The sequence below is a fragment of the Saccopteryx leptura genome, chromosome 11 (assembly GCF_036850995.1).
Source record: "Saccopteryx leptura isolate mSacLep1 chromosome 11, mSacLep1_pri_phased_curated, whole genome shotgun sequence".
Lineage (NCBI taxonomy): Eukaryota > Metazoa > Chordata > Mammalia > Chiroptera > Emballonuridae > Saccopteryx > Saccopteryx leptura.
This window is the reverse complement of record NC_089513.1, coordinates 17670340-17688663: the sequence shown is the minus strand read 5'-3', so window position 1 is coordinate 17688663 and position 18324 is coordinate 17670340. Positions and strand designations below refer to the sequence as shown.

The 18324-nt window shown below is 40.1% G+C and overlaps 1 protein-coding gene across 1 annotated transcript in view; it reads left to right on the top strand.

Annotated features, from left to right (window-relative positions):
- Window positions 1–18324, top strand: part of DCC (DCC netrin 1 receptor) — a 1139534-nt gene that overhangs the window by 788500 nt on the left and 332710 nt on the right. Inside the window, exons 8-9 of the mRNA XM_066352289.1 lie at window positions 979–1135; window positions 15279–15433. Coding sequence (XP_066208386.1) covers window positions 979–1135; window positions 15279–15433 — 312 coding nt within the window. The remainder of the gene's footprint in view (window positions 1–978; window positions 1136–15278; window positions 15434–18324) is intronic.

The window sequence follows — 18324 nt, the reverse complement described above, 5'->3', positions numbered from 1 at the left end:
TTATTTCACTTCATATAATGTTATCAAGATCCCACCATTTATGCACACACATTTAATAGAAAACTTCTGTTACCGTTTAGAAATGCCCCCCAAATGTTTGTAAAGCCAGTTTTGCAATGGCAGATGATTGAGTTATTCCTGTAAATAACAATTTTGCTAGAAATATAATGATACTCTACAAGCAAGGTACAATTGCATATCTTGATGTCTTCCAGAATTGGGTTCTGTCATTGGCTTCACTAGCAGGTAGTCCATGAGAACTGTTTCTACTTTTGGTTAGCTTCCATCAATTTTAATTTGCTTCTTTAAATTTTTTGTGGTTTAGAAAATGAATAAGAAAGCTCCTTCAAATTATATTGAAAACAGTGTAAACAGGCTCTGAGTACTATAAGATTTTGTAATAACTACTCAGTTTCCTGAGGCATTTATCAATACATGTAAGTCCATGGTTACGTTCCCCTGGTTCATGCCTAAATAGGACATTTATTCCTATTGTCATCGATCTCCTGAGTAATAGAAACTGGGAAAATATGCAGTAGAATCATCTATGCCAGTGTGACTTACACTCGGGGACTGGCGAAACTAGGAGAGTTATTTCAGGGACCACTAAAGCAGAAATCACCCTGAGCATATGGGAATTTAACTAAGATCATTGAGTCTATAATCTTCATACAACATCAGGATGATTCACTCTCATGGACCAGCAAGAAATTTCTGGTGGACTGGCGTTAGTCCACCGGCTGGCGGTTGAAAAACACTGATCTATGCTATTCATTAGCCACTTTTTTATAAACTCCAAAATATCCTATTATACCTTTGCTTCTATTTGCTGTTTTTGCTTTTCCTTGTTTTGCTTCATTCATTTAGCATCTATGTGAATGTGCCATTCTATGTTTGCTGATGGGGCTGCTTTGCTCCCTGCCCTTTGCCCACCTGTGGCACCAACACCTCTGACAGCCTCCTCTGCTTTCTCCTTAGCTATCCCGAGCTCCAATGTCCTCCCTTCTGCTCCCAGAGATGTGGTCCCTGTCTTGGTTTCCAGTCGGTTTATTCGTCTCAGCTGGCGCCCACCTGCAGAAGCAAAAGGGAACATTCAAACCTACACAGTCTTTTTCTCCAGAGAAGGGGACAACAGGTAGGTGCTTCCAGTTAAATTCAGCCTAATCCTCTGTCTCTTCAGATGTGAACTGTGGGGAGCTAGTGGCACAAGGTCTTGGGCAAGGACCATGTGGCATCTACTTGGTATCCTTCACTCATTACTAAATGGGGATTTTTATGTCTCCTTTGCCTGTGTGGTTGTATAAAGCAGAATTGTTTATGAAATCAAATCATTCATAGAAAATTTCCTTGAAAAGAATCAAGCATGTGAATATATATCAGGGTGTTTTTTTTCCTTTCTTTCTTTCTTGATCATCAATGTGATAAACAGAGAACAGAATTCTGCCGTATATTGATAGACGTAGCATGAAAGAACCACTCTGGCTAGGATTCTTATAGGGTGACTAAAGTCTTGATCGAGTGTTTGTTGACTTGGCCGAGTTCCGAGTTCCACATCTTTTCATCTGTATTAAACCTCCTCAGATATATAACCAGTTTAACAGGATACCCACTAGTATGCTGGGGGTTCTGGGATATGACAGCTTCTTCTTTCATCTTTAGATAAGGATTACATTCACTTTTTGTAAAGTATTAACAGCCAAAAGAAATGCAACTTGTTTAGTGCATCTACATATATGGAATAAGTGGGAGGGGGGGTGGCATGGGGAAGTAGAGAAGGAGAGGGAGAAAGAAAGGGAGAGAGGGGCAGAGAGAAATGGCAAGTGGCCTGGTGGGCCCCAGTGTTCCCAGGGCCAAGCTCAGCCCTGGCTAGCATCGTTCATTCTTCTGGAGAAGAATGGATGGGTGGTTGTCACAGGTCCTGCAGTGCCTACTGAAGTGCCAATAGACAGCACGTGGGGAGAAGCTGGAATAAATGAGGCCGTAGTCACTCAAATTTGTGAGTGCTTTAAGCACATGATCATCTTTAGGAACCCCTCAGGATTTGAAAGGGACAGTAATGGTTGAGTGGCCAGAGACGTATTTAAAAATGCTACAGTGTGATAATCGGATAGAATAGTACAACTTCTCTCATGCTGTGTCTCAAATACTTTTTTTCTAGTTCACATCAATGTTCAAGTATATCCTTCTTAAAGTTTCCTTTTTTGTTTGTTTGTTTGACCTGACTTTAACACGAAAGGAAAGAAATATACATACTCAGATAGCCTGTATGCCCTGAGATTCATTTCCATGAAGAAGCAGGCATTTGTCTTAGTCTTATCTCTGCAACTATTTAACTCAGTGATTTAACTCTGTGACCTTTTAATAAGTCTAATACGTTCTTCTAGTCTCAGTGTATACAGTTGTGAAAATTGAAGGTAATAATTCTTGTCTGGTTGTCTTCATGTATCTATAAGAATTTCCTGGAGGCACGTTAAATTCAGCTTGCCAAAAATATCATACTCACTGTTCCTCCTTAAATATACTTTCCTTTTTTTTTTTTTTTTTTTTTGTTAATGTTAGTGTCTTCTATTCTGTTGACCAAGTAAAAAACAAAACAAAAGAAGCTAAACAGCTGAAGTTCTATGACCGATCATTGTAAACATATACCACTGTTTTTGCTCACTACTCTCATTTTATATTTCTTCGCAAAGACCAACTCAAGTAAATGTAATTTTCTACCTATTCTTTACTTTTACTCTTGTGGATAAATATAACTAGAATAAAATATAAAACTGTGCTGACTAGTCTTTAAATCCATAATGATTCATCTATAGTTGCCCTTCATGCTGTCAGAGATTATATTACATATATCAGTCAGCCTGTCTCACCCATACTCCTAATGATATTTCATGCCTTTTCCTCTCTTCTCAAATCTCCAATACCTTCCCACTTTTCCTTATTCTTAGTTGACATTGCTTCTAGGTTCCCGGAAAATATATCAACTCGAGTGTGTTGTTAAGCATATCTGTCTTTTCTCAAATTTCTATGAAAGAACTGCTGAGGCTCCTGACTAAGACCAAGCCTCCACTCATTCAGTCGATCCCCTGTTTTCTCACAAACAAAGAACAAAGCATCAGCTATTCTTTCCCCTCATCATCAATTTTTCTCACTCTGGTTGATCATGTCCATCAGTATACCAGTGTGCAATTGTATTTTCCAACTCAATGGATTCTCCCTCCATCCCATTTCTCCCTCCTCTGTAACTCCATTCTCTGTTTTTCTTTTATGGCAACATTTCTTGAGTTGCCTAACCTCATTCCAATGACTTAACTCATATTTCAATTGTTACTCTGTCCCTAGTATTTCACTGTAACTCTTGTTGTCAAGGGTCATCAGTGACTTCTGTGTTGCTAATCCCAAGAGTCAATTTCTGGTCCTCATGTTACTCCACTAGTCAGCAGATTATGTCACGTTTGATTACTTTCCTGCTCAGGAAACTCATTCTTCCCTGCTTTCCATTATACACAGTCTCCTGTCCTACCCCAAATTGCTCTGGCCACTCATTTGTAGGCTCTTTTGCTTTTTATTCCCAGCCTCCCTCACCTGTGAACACGGGATTATCCTAGGACTCGGGACCTGGAGAAGTCTCTCATCCTGTTTGGGACAGGTTCTGTCAATTTGTTAACATCTTCCAAATTTATATCTCTGGTCCTGACCCTTTACCTGAATCATGCATCCAAATTCCTACTTGATTTTTTTTAACTTTGTCCACACGCATCTAAAACTGATAAACAAAACAAAATACTGTTTTTCCTTCAACCCAAACCCCTCCATCAAATATTTTATCATTCTAGAGGTTCCTCCATCTCAGTGAAACGGAAGTATTTTTTATAAATCAGGCCAGAATCCTCGATGAAATCCTTAATCTCTCTCTTTCTCACACCCTATATCAAATCCACCAACAAGTCTTGGGAGTACTGTCTAAATATATAATATATATCCTGAACCCATGAAATGATATGGTATTTGATATTTGCTGCAACATGATACTAAAAGCCTGGTTATTTTGATCTGAGTGATGGGAATAAAGTGGTTCATCCTATTATCTTTTAATTTTATGTTGCTTAAATTTTTCATAATAAAAATAAAAATTGAATAAATAAATGAAAACAAAATGTATACTGAATCATACCCATTTCTTTTGCCCTTTGACTACTGTTAAGTTTTATGTGAACTGTACAATAGCTTCCCAAGTCTATTCTCAGCATAGCAGCGGGAGTAATTTTTTAAAATGTATATTAGGTGGTGTCATTCTTCCTCTTCAAAACCCTCCACTAATTCTCCCTCTCTTACTCAGATACAGCACACAGATTCTTCCTGAGCTGGTCCCTTGTCTCCTTTTAGCTTCTTCACCTACTATTCTTACTATTCCCCTATTTGCTCCCTCCTCTCCAGTTTCTGTCACTTCCTTGGGTTTCCTAAATATACAAAGCTTTCTCCTCCCTCAACACCTTTGCACTTGCCCTTCAGTCTGCCTAGAACAGGCGTGGCCAACAGTTTTTGCCCCCTGGGCCAGATTAGAAAGAAAACTTTTTTCATGGGCCAGACAAAATATTAAAATTAAAAAATGTTAAATACAAATACAATTCGTTTAAGTAAACAAAATTTTATTATGTAATTTGTTTATGAATAAATATAAGTAATTTAGTACAACAAATTAACAAAAAAGCTAATGTGACTGTTAAGGCACTTTGCATCGCCTATTATTTTTTTAATATCAGGCTCTATACTTGTAGTAACTATTCTTCACACAGCCTCCAAATGTAAATCATTCAATCTTGCTCTTGTACTTTTATTTAGATTCATGAAAGAAAAAGTTTGTTCACAAATATAAGTTGAGCTGAAGATTACTAAATATTCCTTGGCAAGTGTTTTTAAATTTCCATATTTTCCATTATTCAATTGCTTATAAAAATTGCACAGATGAGTACAAAAGTTGTAAATCTTTATAATGGATTTTTTTTTAAAAATAAAGAAGTATCACGAATTCATTCGACCAATTATTGGAAGTTAACCCTAGATTAGTCACACGCGGAATTCTTTTCCGCGTGTCACCATCTTCTTAAATATCTCGATTTCCAATAATCAAAGATGCTTTCAATTCCGAGTAGATGAGATTTTAACTTTCATTGTTGTACAATGGTTAGATATCGTAGTTTATGTATAACGATTTAAAAGTACCACTTAATTTCATTTCCACAGTGCATCGTGCAGAGAATATTAAAAATTTAATCGCGGGCAGCATAAACTCATTACCAGCCTGCAGGCCGTATGTTGTCCATGCCTGGCCTAGACTGTTCCTTGCCTACACAGATCATTCTCTAACTTCACTATGTCTCTGCCAAATGACACTTCTCTTCGGAGGGCTATCCTGCTGCCAGCATCCTTTACTTTTGTTCTTATTTTTCTCCACAGTTTTATTACCTTCTACTTGTTGTTCCCCTTTCTCACCACCAGAAGATAACCTTCATGTTGACAAGGATTTTATAAAACATTTTTAAAGTGTATTGGATTGTAAAGGATCAAACTCACAGCCTTGGCAAATTGGGATGAGCTACCAGGCCAGGGCCAGAGCGATATTTTTATGTCCTTTGTCCCCGAGCTGCAGCACTTTCAGGAATACCAAACCCGTAGTAAACCCCCACAAAATACTTGTGGACTTGAAGCCCTAGCTGAAATGTCAATTATTATGTGAAACTTTCCAAGGTCCTCCAGGTCTGTAGTCATCAATCTCTTCTTTATCCTTCCCTTTTATCCTGATTACATCACTGTTGTAGCATTTGCTGCCTTTGTCTGGCTTTGTGTTTGAGTGCTGTGTGTCTCCCTTCCTGATATTTGAGACTAGATCTTATTTATGATTCCATACCCAAGTGTCTGGTACTGTAACTTCTGCAGACCTTTACTGATCAAAGCTGAAAACAATAAGGTGGCAGAGAAGCAGATGTGGTATTCTCAATAGATTATTTTTTCTTAACCAATAAATTAAATAATGTTACTAAGGAGGGTTGAATAAGCTGATTGTGGTTCAATAGAACTTACTTTTTTTAATTGAGGCGGGAGAAGTTGTTTTTGAAATTTGATTGCAACATCTGGGTTCATTTTTTGTTCTCTATCTCTTGACCAGAGTGAGTAGATGCCATCTGTTTCTGAGCTGTTAGCTGTGATGCTTGTTTGCTCATATAGGTTTATTTAGCTCCTTAACACAATAGCTTTCCGAAAGGTAGTGAATTGAACATTTGCCTCAGATTAGCAATGACTTTGTCAGGCAAATCACTCTAGTTTAGATTATCATTAATCTGTCTGACTGTAATGGTGTCAGTAATGCAAGTGCCACAGTAAACATTTTCTGTTCAGCTGCTTAAGTGCCTTCATCTGTAAGTCAGAGAGCAGCATAAATTCTAGAACCTGAAAGCCAGAAATCATGGAGACACAGATCCCTCAGACATATCTAACTATCTTAGCACCTAAAAATCATTAGACTTGAAAGGAATTTTTTGAATCATAGTATAACTTCCTTAAATCCTACTTAAGCACTTAGAGACTGATGCCCAGGGGAAGGTATGTCACATGCCTGAGCCCACAGAGTGAGCATGGATGATGGGAGCAGGCACTCACTGAGCACTTACTATGCCAGATACCAGACTGAGCACCTTACATACATTATCTTGTCCTCAAAGCAAAGCATTATCCAGATGAGGCATAAAGGTTACACCTCTGTGATCCAGCTAAGAAGTGGTAGACTCAGGATTTAATGTAGGCCTGACTCCAAATCAGGTGTCCTCATTCACCAGAGAAGCATCCCCCTAATTGGTTAACCTAGAAAATAACCAAGCTTTCTTGATATTTTTAGAATTAGGACATAGATTTCTTCTATAGGGTTATTTCTGACAATTTTCTGACTGAATGACTATGTTGATTTGCATCATTTATTTACCATATAAAATTACAGTAGCAAACTTTTTTAATGTATGTATAGAACATCATACCTCCATTTAGTTACAGTAATCTAAAGTACTTATGGAGTATGGTACAGTATAGCTGAAAGGTTAAGGCTATGTGGTATGGAATTAATTGCACGAGTGACAATCTTGGTCCAGAATTTTACTAGCTGTGGGGCCTTGGGCCAGTTTCTGGTGCCTGCTTTCCTCACCTGAGATATAATGATAGTACTCGACATGCTAGGTTGTGATGGGCATTAAACAAGGTTAAGAAAAAGTACCTAAAACACACGCCCATTGCCAGGTGCACCAAAAGCACTCGATTCTTGTTAGCTAGTAACATGTGCAAATCATTGTGTAGGTTGGAAACAGAAGTTGATGAAATACAGATATTCTCCCATTCCTAAAGAAAAAAAATGACTTTATCACCTTCACAAACTGTAGCCCATTTGCTCCTCAGCTAGAGCAAGATGATCATTTCCATATTACAGATGAGTGTGCCTTGGTCTGTTTAGAAAGTCTAAAAGATTCTGCCCAAAGAGCTACCCAACTTGTAAATATTAAAAGCAGAACTTAAATGCAAGGTTTCTAGTTCAGTGATCTCCTCACTGTATCATAGAAAGTAAAAGGTGTATATGCCTAGAAGAGGCATATACAAGGTACCGAGGAGTGCAGATGAGAGAAGTAAAAGCCCTCTCACGAGCATCATTCAGTTTAATCCTCACGGTAACCCTGAGAAGTGACTGGGACCTTCATTTTGCAAATGAAGCAGGAAAGGCTCCCAGATAGCCCCTGACCTGCTCAAGGTCACACGCTGCCTTTGTGGCAGAACAAAGGTTGCACGAGGTCTTTCAAAGTGCAGCGCTGTATGCTTTCCCTTGTTCTGTGCTGCTCAGGAAACCTCTGCTCACTGCGCGGGATTACATCGCTGTTTTCCACAATGGGCATAGAGGATTCATGTGAGAATTCCTTTTGTATTAGATTTCCAACACGGTGTTTGCATATTCTCCTCCTGCTCTTCAAAGCTGAGGACTGTGCAGCTGATGACGCTTGTTATCCTTGAAGGGAATATGTTGTGTGACTCAGGATCCAAAGCTCCACATTCTGGCCTCAGTTTAAAGCTTGGCTGGGTTAGCCCTCTCTCCCTCTGCTTCTCGGTGAAATGTCAGACCCTGTCCTTTCTACCTCAGACTCTTCTTAGATCACAGAATGAGTGAATTCTTCCAATGGATTTAATAGCTATTTTAAAACATGCCACCTCTAAATGCCACATATAAATGAATGACCCTTGATTCACTTGTGAATGGACTATATTGAGCACTGCAATTGAAACAATAAAATAGCCAACAGTCTCTTTGGAAGCAATTTAAGAGTATTGGGATGCTTTGTTTACCGATGAAGATATAACTACACACCAAGTTGAAGAATTCTTGAGAAGCCTGACCTGTGGTGGCGCAGTGGATAAAGCATCGACCTGAAACACTGAGGTCGCCAGTTTGAAACCCTGGGCTTGCCTGGTCAAGGCACAAATGGGAGTTGATGCTTCCTGCTCCTCCCCCACAACTCTCTCTCTCTCTCTCCCTCTCTCTCTCTCTCTCTCTCTCCTCTCTAAAATTAATAAAATCTTAAAAAAAAAGAAAGAGTTCTCAAGGAAAGGAACATGGTTCTGTAAGAGAAGTTAAACACGTGTGTGATATCTATGCATCAGATTTGTACTTTGAAAAGATGATGGTGGCTGTAGGGTGGAAGTTAGCTCAGAGGTCAGCCGGTGGATGCCAGGAAGCCATAGAGCAGGCTGTTGTGAACGTCTAGGCAAGAGATGTTGCTGGGTCAGATTAAGGGTGTATCCGTGGAGATGGGGCTGTGCTGACATTCCAGAGGTATTTAGGAAGCAACATTGACAGGACCAGGTGATGAATGAGACATTACTGGTGAGTGAAAGGAGGTTATCAAAGACAGATTCTAGGTCTCTGGCTTATTTAAAATGGGTAGATGGTGGGCAATTTGCTGAGTGAGATAAGTAAGGATGCTGGGAAAGGTCCAGGGTTAGGCATCAGGGGCGTAAATTCTGTTTCAGACACGCTGGCTTCACATATCTTGACAATATTCAAGGGAGTATGTCAAGCAGGACCTTGAAAATAGAAAACTGGAATCAGAGGAGACGTTTAAGTCGGATAAATAGATCAGGAATTTGTCACGCTATAGGTGATAAATGCAGCTAGAGAAAGATAAGAGGTGCACCCCCCCCCCAAAAAAAGACAGAACTAGGAGAAGACCCAGAGCTGCATCTTATTTATAATGGGGGAATTGCCTGAAACCAAACAAAATAAGCCATTTTAAACCAAAAATGTTCTTTTCCATGAAAGAGTTTTTCACTTGCTGTTGCAGTGGCTATTTGTTATGTAACTAGTCTCAGATGTTTGCTAGATGCTGAGACAGATTATATTAAAACAAAAATTTTAAAAGCCTGTTTCTCAGACCCTGCTTAGAAGAAGCAGCGTATTTAACCAAACTGCAGTGGAAACAAGAAGTTGCTCTCCATGCCCCACTCCATTGTCTGGCAGTGACCCTCTGAACCTGCCTTCTCTTCAAGGTAGAACCGCTTCCGAAGTCTAAGCCTCTGGGCTGTAAGGAGATCTTCTCATCACGGCACCATTCTTCTCACTAAGGAAATCAAAATGAAAGCGAAGTGAATAAAAACGTTAAAAAACCTTTCCATTAAAAATAGCATAGTTCCTTCTTTACAAAAGAACATTGATATAACTTTTGTCCCTTGAAGCTACTAATTAGGTGTTTGATACATCAGGCCAGCTTTTGCCTGCTCACCTCACAGCTGCAACTAAATGTTAACACTTGGTACACTTAGACTTAAGCAAGACAACATGTGTTTACTTAATATGTATACTAGAGATATGTTGTTACAAATGATCCACTAAGAAACAGTAACACGCTTAGTCTTTAATCCCTGTTTACTTCTGAAATGTAAATATGGAAGGAAGCGCTCAATTCAGCTAAAAGCAAAACAAACAAACAAAACACACATACACAAGTGATTTTCTATTCCCAATAAAGAATAGTCAATTAGAAACACTTCTTTGAATAGATCCTACTCCCTCAGTTTTCATACAATGGAAATGAGACACAGGAAGGTGACATGGCATACCAAAAGCCCCCAGCTGAACTGGGATGAAAGATGGCTGCATTCCAGCTCTGTGAACATTTATGAGGTCACACTATGTGGAGATGCTATGCCATTATTTTATTAAAATTTTCTCACATATTTATGGCACTTATTTAAAAGACTGTAAACACCAGCAACGTAGCCATTCTTTATACCAAGTGGGTATCTAAGCTGAATATCAATAAAATATGAATGGGATATGGCTTCTCTTCTAAATCCATTCTCAACTGAGCCAACGAGACAGACGTATCTATTAATACAATGCGGTATGTTCTATGGTAGATGTATAAACAAAGGACAGCAAAAGCACAGAAGAGAGATCATTTAATGCTGCTGGAGTCAGAGGACATAATGATAGGAACCTACAGACAAGATGTCACTTGAATTGGATTTGAAGAATGAACAAGCTTTTGCTGAACCAAAAAGGAACTGGAGTCAGGAGAGGTAACTTGAAGCTAATCAAATCAAACAAAACGAAAGACAGAATGACAAAAGACAGAGAAGCAAAAATGTGTTACAGTGTTGTAAGGAGCGGTGACTTCTTGCAGATGAGTGGGGAAAGGTTTAGCCCACATCCTGAAGGTCTTTGGATCTTGTCCCAAGGAGTTGAGATTACATTAGCTATAGAATGACAGCCCGCTCAAGGTTTGGGTCATGGAATTCACAGATTATTGGAAGAGAGTATCTGTCAGCTGAAGATAGAACTGGAAAAACTAATGACAAAGAACCAGGGAAAGCTATTATTATAATGCTATGTGTTGTAAGTACAAAGCAGAGCAGGGGCCAGTTCCAGCCATAGGAGACTAGAGCCTAGCCAAAGTTAGGTCTCAAAGCAATTTATGCAAGTTTACATTCTCTGTCACCATGTTTCACTTGGTGACTTAAAATGAACAGGACATCCAGACTGAGCTCAGAGAAACAGCAATGTTATTGTTATTGGGTCAAAGCATGTGCTTTTGGAACATTGCAGTAAGACATCTCAACCATGTAACCCAGAGCACTGAACACTAGAATGGATGAGACAGAAATGCTTGTAAGTGAACTCTTCTCAGTCCCGGGATACAGGTTGCAGGGAGCAAGCTGCCTACAGCTTTTTCAGCCAACAGGAGATGAACTTGTGTACTTATGTTCTATGTTGACGTTCAGTGAATGAATTTAATGTGAATGGATTCTAGAAAGCTCAGGTGGAAGACTACCTTTACTTCAGTCAATTTATCTTGAACTTGCCTGAACCCCATACTACTAACTCAGAATCGGGGAGGGGGAAGAGTGCAGTAATGAAGTTTTGTCTCACAGTATATCTGCTACCAGAGACCATGACTCTGGGCTCTGCAGATTTGAAGGGTCATTATATCTTCAGAGCCATAGGAGAGAACCTCACTTTGAGGCAGCCAGACTGGGAGTGGGCGGTACAGTGACAGTGGCAGGCAGAACACCCCAATACGATAATTGAGCAAATTCTTAAACTTCTATTCTCTTTTCTTCAGAACCAAGTGTGCTTATCTGCCTATTTATAGAGAAGCATAGGTGGCTGTCATTGGTCTACTGTGGGATCAGTGAAATGCAGAGTAAGAAACTACCTTTCCAAGCTCAGATTTTGCTTACTTGTTTGGAAATGATTTGCAGTGTTTTGTTTTCATCTATTAAAAGAGGTGATCGGAAACCTACTGCGGATTTCTGGGGCTTGGAACTGCACAAATCTGTAAAGGGCCATGTCATGGGAAATGGCATTTCCCAGAATGCATCTGTGTCACATCAGCAGCTTGACGTCCCTCTAGTAAGACCTGAGGAAACATCAGAGCAGCCTGGCGACAAACCTGGACACTGGCACAGACATCAGCTATGACAGGACTGTCCAACATTATTGTGGAACTCAGGGGACAACCTCCTCCTCCTCAGTTGCTGTCAATAAAACCTCTACCTTTTAAAAATATTACTATTTTTATCATTGGAACCTGTTCAATACCTCTAGTGATGACCTATATTTATTTATTTGTTTTTTTTTAACTTATCTCTGCAAGCAGAATTTATCTGACAGAATTTTTTTAATGTAGGCAAGCACATAGCTCAATTAAATCTGTTTATTTTCCTTTTTTTTTTTTAAATGATGTACCTCTTATGAATGTCTTTCCTCATACTCCTGCATATGAACACTTTGTGGAAAAGTTATTTTCTTGGAATCAAGGGCGTTTATTTTCTCTGAGGTTGTGGTGGTATTTTATTGTAACAATAAACAGAACAGCACTAACTTCCATTGACATCATGCCTACAGTTTCATATGGTTTGCATTTAGTTCTTTAGACACTCAATAAGGTAAACATTTTTATGGCATGAGTTTGCAGTCAAGGAGTGGGGCTCAGATAAGTTAGTGAGAACGACAAAACAACAACCCAGATTAAAAATCCTGAATGCATTCTACAGTCTACATGACACTGTGCTGCTACCCCACTTTCATGTGATAAGCAGATTTCTGAAAAAAAGTGACACATAAACTGTTCAATCATTATTGAAATCCAGGAAGAGCCTATATTGAAGAAACTAGTGGCCAGTCTAGGGCAGTACAAGCATGTAGTCAGACGAGGGGCTGGAGAGTTGTCTCTGAAGCCATGTTTGCAGAGAAAGCACATTGAATTTGCTTATGTTGTATCTTTACAGGTCACTACCAAAGGAGTATTTTCTAAAGGCTTTGTTCACATTTTATATAACATTGAGAAAATATCAGTTGTCCAGATCAATGAATATATCTTTTCCTATGACTATTACTAATTTGGGGTACTTTCTTGGAGGCTCATGGAGATTGTGGGAACCTGAAACTCCCTTTATTGTAATTAAGTCCAGGATCCCCTTTTATCTGTGAGTGATATTTTCATTATATGATTTTGGATATTTTTGCTTGGGTATGCCCAAATTTTTCTTGCCTCTTTTTTTCTTTTGAAAAATGCTTATTCAAAGTGTTATACCAGTATGTCCAAGAACACAGCTATTTCATCTAAATTATTTAGCAGTTATAAATAAATACCTACGAAGTTCGATATGCACATCTGAGTTTCAATAACAACTATGTTGTTTGCCGGTCTGGGAAAGACAGGAAATGATTCACAAAAGATCACAGACAAATTCATCCTCACGATGGTTACTGAATGCCCAGAGTGCCTTCTTCCCTATTAGAGTCTCATGCTCTCTACCCAAAGTGCGCATGATCCAAATAGGCCCGTCCTTTTACCACTATTGTTGAATGAGATTAATACTGGACTTAGAAGATGAAGCCCCAGATGGACTTTCTCTCTTTCTTTCTTTCTTTCTTTCTTTCTTTCTTTCTTTCTTTCTTTCTTTCTTTCTTTCTTTCTTTCTTTCTCTCTCTCTCTCTCTCTCTCCTTCCTTCCTTCCTTCCTTCCTTCCTTCCTTCCTTCCTTCCTTCCTTCCTTCCTTCCTTCCTTCTTTCCTTCCTCCCTCCCTCCTTTCCTTTCCTTTCCTTTCCTTTCCTTTCCTTTCCTTTCCTTTCCTTTCCTTTCCTTTCCTTTCCTTTCCTTTCCTTTCCTTTCCTTTCCTTTCCTTTCCTTTCCTTTCCTTTCCTTTCCTTTCCTTTCCTTTCTTTTCCTTCTTTCCTTCTTTCCTTTTCTTTTCTTTCCTTTCCTTTCCTTTCCTTCCTTCCTTCCTTCCTTCCTTCCTTCCTTCCTTCCTTCCTTCCTTCCTTCCTTCCTTCCTTCCTTCCTTCCTTCCTTCCATCTGTGATATCCATTAAATGTGAGTCCTTTGCAAGGAAATGAAATTTCTCTAAATCTTTTGCATCTGTAAAAGAATGATCATAAAACCATCCTCTCCATATAAAAGGGCTATATAGGCAATGGATATCAAATTTCTTCTACTAAAAGAAAATTAGTAAAATGCAATAATCCACAAGGCATGCAATCTGACAATATGAAGGTTTTCTTTTAAAAAGCAGCTTATTATTTTAAAGCATCTTAGTCTGATAGAAGAGAGCAGTGGACATGTGGCCCATGGAAGCATTAACTGATGGTTTTTACCCTAACTGACCATTGCACCCCACCCAGACGCCTCCCCCACTGTGTCACAGTTCATCCTGTAGCAATCGAACACAGCACTCCTGAAGAAATGCCTGAATCTTGGGGCTGTATCCAGATTCATACAGGGTGTTTTTTGTTTTTGAGGCAAAATATACATGACAATGTTTACAGCTTCAGTAATTTTAAGTATAGAGTGCTGTGACTTTAAGCATATTCACCTCTTTGTACAATTATTAACCACTCTCTGTCTTCAGAACTTTTCATCTTTCCCACCTGAAACTTTGTACTCATCAATACTAACTTCCCATTCCTCCCTCCCCCTAGCCCCTGGTAACCACCCAGAGTGCATATTATAATTTATTAGCAATATGGAGAAAATAACGCTGACTACTATAACCAATAATAAGTAATATAAATCCCACCATGATCAGCAGGTTGATTCACACTTGTTTAGAACCACTGAGGAAGTTTTTAATTATGAGGTGAATTGGACTCTTGTAGATGGGACTTGGAGAACAAGGCAAGGAGACTATTTTGTTGTTTCTGCAGAGAGGGGATCTATATCCTTTTATTGATCACTCCTCATGTAACCATGAGAGCTCATGCTCTGCACACAACACATAGCATCTGCCTTTTCCTTTTGTACAATGAAAGAAAATGCAGAAGTGCATTTGTTGGCAATACTGACAAAGACCGATTTGTAGAATAATTTAAACTTTGATCTCTGTCATTAGCTGGAGTTTTATGAAATGCATCTGCCTGTCTATGTTTGAGATGTTTCTTCTTCTTTTAACAGCTCCTGTCACGAGTTTTGAATTCTGAATGGTAAAGTGTCAAGGGAAAAGATTTCACTTTGTGAGTTTCATGGAAATGGCACAAATTTGAACTCCCCAGTTACCCTGCAATATTTGTTTTTTGGCTCTCCAATCAGTTTATTTCCTATAGTGAGTCTCAGAGGTCTTGAATTATGTCCAAAGTCAACATTAAATGAGGAAGCAACCTTTTCTCCATCTTGCTACGCTTGCACATTAAATAAGGTTGAGGCGAAAAGTATTGACGTTGGAATAATCATTCCCCGCTCCTTTGATTCCCCAGGGAACGAGCACTGAACACATCCCAGCCTGGGTCCCTTCAGCTGACCGTGGGAAACCTGAAGCCAGAAGCCATGTACACCTTCCGCGTTGTGGCCTACAACACGTGGGGGCCCGGGGAAAGTTCGCAACCCGTCAAAGTGGCCACTCAGCCTGAGTGTGAGTATGGCAAGGGAAGGCCAGCTTTTTACCAGGTGTTTATTCTTGCCGGCAACATCTTTGAATCCTTTCATAGAAGTTGTTTGAGAAAGTGAAAGGAATGTTTCTGAAGCAAGTTAACTTGAGAATTTTTAAAAGTAAGATAACTTTTCAGCCCTGGCCGGTTGGCTCAGCGGTAGAGTGTCGGCCTGGCGTGCAGGGGACCCGGGTTCGATTCCTGGCCAGGGCACACAGGAGAAGCGCCATTTGCTTCTCCACCCCCACCTCCTCCTTCCTCTCTGTCTCTCTCTTCCCCTCCCGCAGCCAAGGCTCCATTGGAGCAAAGATGGCCCGGGCGCTGGGGATGGCTCCTTGGCCTCTGCCCCAGGCGCTAGAGTGGCTCTGGTAGCGGCAGAGCGACACCCCAGAGGGGCAGAGCATCGCCCCCTGGTGGGCAGAGTGTTGCCCCTGGTGGGCATGCCGGGTGGATCCCAGTCGGGCGCATGCGGTAGTCTGTCTGTCTCCCCATTTCCAGCTTCAGAAAAAAAAAAAAGATAACTTTTCAACAAAATGGCCTACCCACTTAGGCCATATCTCCGTAATGGTAAATTGATAACTCTCAAGGCCTAAGCCACCCATGCAGTCTACATATTTACTGCCTTAGTTGGTGATTGACTTACTACATGCCAATTCTGCATCGTTAACATCGGGTCTTAGCCTCCTTCACTGTTTTTTTCTGATTTTCCAAGTTTGTCTATAAATACATCAAAGGTAAAAGAATAATGGCATGGGACTTCTAAACACAAGAACTTAGTAAAAAAATTAGATGTGCACCAAATGCCCTCAGAGAACTTCTGAAAGGAAGTCCTGCCTCAAGAAATGTAAAGAGATAATCTCTACTGTATAATCGTCCTGGCCTCTAACTTAAATCACTGCGTTAAGCTCCATGATCACAGGGTAAAGCAGCTGAATGTTCTCTGACCACGTTATTATTCAGTGATTTCTGCCTTTATAAAGTAACAGCCCCCAAACTGTGCCTTTGAAAAATACTTCTGTATCTTCTAAAATTTGGGTTTCTATCTAGCTTCTAATGCTATTTGAAAAGACTGATTACTGATGAGCAGTTTGCCAGCATTATTTTATTTCAAATTTTAAAAAAATTGTTGAAGAAGAGATAGTGGGAGGGTCTGTCATCAGACTGTGGGTCTTCACTTGGCAACAGCTCTCTCTTTCTTCCACTTGGGGAAGGCTGCAATGTCAAGGTGATAATAAACTGGGGTTGGGGGAGTGGGCTAGTGGTATAAATCTTAGATTAGAAATATGTGCCTCACAGAAATAAAACCTCAGGTAGTATCTTAAACATACAATAATGGGCCTGACCAGGCGATGGTATAGTATAGAGCATTGGACAGGGACACAGAAGATCTAGGTTCAAAACCCAGAGGTCATTGGCTTGATCGCGGGCTCATCCAGCTTGAGCACAGGGTCACTAGCTCAAGTGTGGGATTATAGACATGACCTCATGGTCGCTGTCTTAAGCCCAGAGGCCGCTGGCTTGAACCCAAGGTCGCTGAATTGAGCAAGGGGTTACTTGCTTTGCTGTAGCCCCCGGTCAGGGCACATATGAGAAAGCGATCAATGAACGACTAAGATGCTGCAATGAATATTGATGTTTCTCATCTCTCTCCCTTCCTGTCTGTCTGTTCCTGTCTGTCCCTTTCTCTATGTCTTTCTCTCTCTGTCTCTCTCTCTGTGTCACACACAAAAAAAGGCGCAATAATGTACAGGTTTCAGACAATCTTTAAGAAATGTAGTTTCCCATGAAGGACCAGCTAAATAATTTGCAGGACCCCAAAACTACAGCGAGACATGAAGCCACGCTGCACACATGACCGTTCTGAGTGTGGGGCCTCCTGCAGCCTCTCTGGTCAGGTACTGGTGAAGCTGGCTCCCATCCACGTTTCTGTTCTTAGGAATGTTTTGTTTTGAGGCTGATTTGACTCTAAATCACTAGGTAATATCAATTTCCACTTCACAGAATCGATGTTAACATGCTATTTGAGTCATCAATTTCTTTATGGGCTTACTCTTCATAGATTATAGAGAGAGAATCAATAACTTTTATAAATGTTTGCTATTTTTAATATATAAAGTTGAATAAGAACAGGTCAAAATATACAATTTCAAAAATGGTATATGCCATGTTGTATACAGACTGACAGTTTAAAAACTCAACAAAAATTTTCTGAGGAAAAATCTTGTTTGTTTTTTTATTGATAAAACTTAAAAGCGGCCTTGGCCAGTTGCTCAGTGGTAGAGCATCAGCCTGGTGTGCAGGAGTCCCAGGTTTGATTCCAGCCAGGGCACACAGGAGAAGCACCCATCTGCTTCTCCACCCCTTCCTCTCTGTCTCTCTCTTCCCCTCCCGCAGCCAAGGCTCCATTGGAGCAAAGTTGGCCCGGGCACTGAGGATGGCTCTATGGCCTCTGCCTCAGGTGCTAGAATGGCTCTGGTTGCAACAGAGCGACGCCCCGGATGGGCAGAGCATCGCCTGCTGGTGGGCTGCTGGGTGGATCTCAGTCGGGTGCATGTGGGAGTCTGTCTGACTGTCTCTCCCTGTTTCCAACTTAAGAAAATACAAAAACAAATAAAAAAACAAACAAACTTAAAAGCATTTTCATTTTCAAAAGATCCAGTTTCTATGGATAATCTGAATTCTTCACTTCCTAATTCTAATGGTGTCCCTGGAATTGTTTCAGTTTAATTTTCAGGGCTGACTGGCCATGATGACATTTCTGATAAAAATCCTAGGTAGTCAGCCTCACTTTCTAACACAGCCACATTCTTTTTTCCTTCTATCAATGCCAGTGTTTCTAAGTATTCAGTTTCAGAAATCAATTACCAGTGTTTTT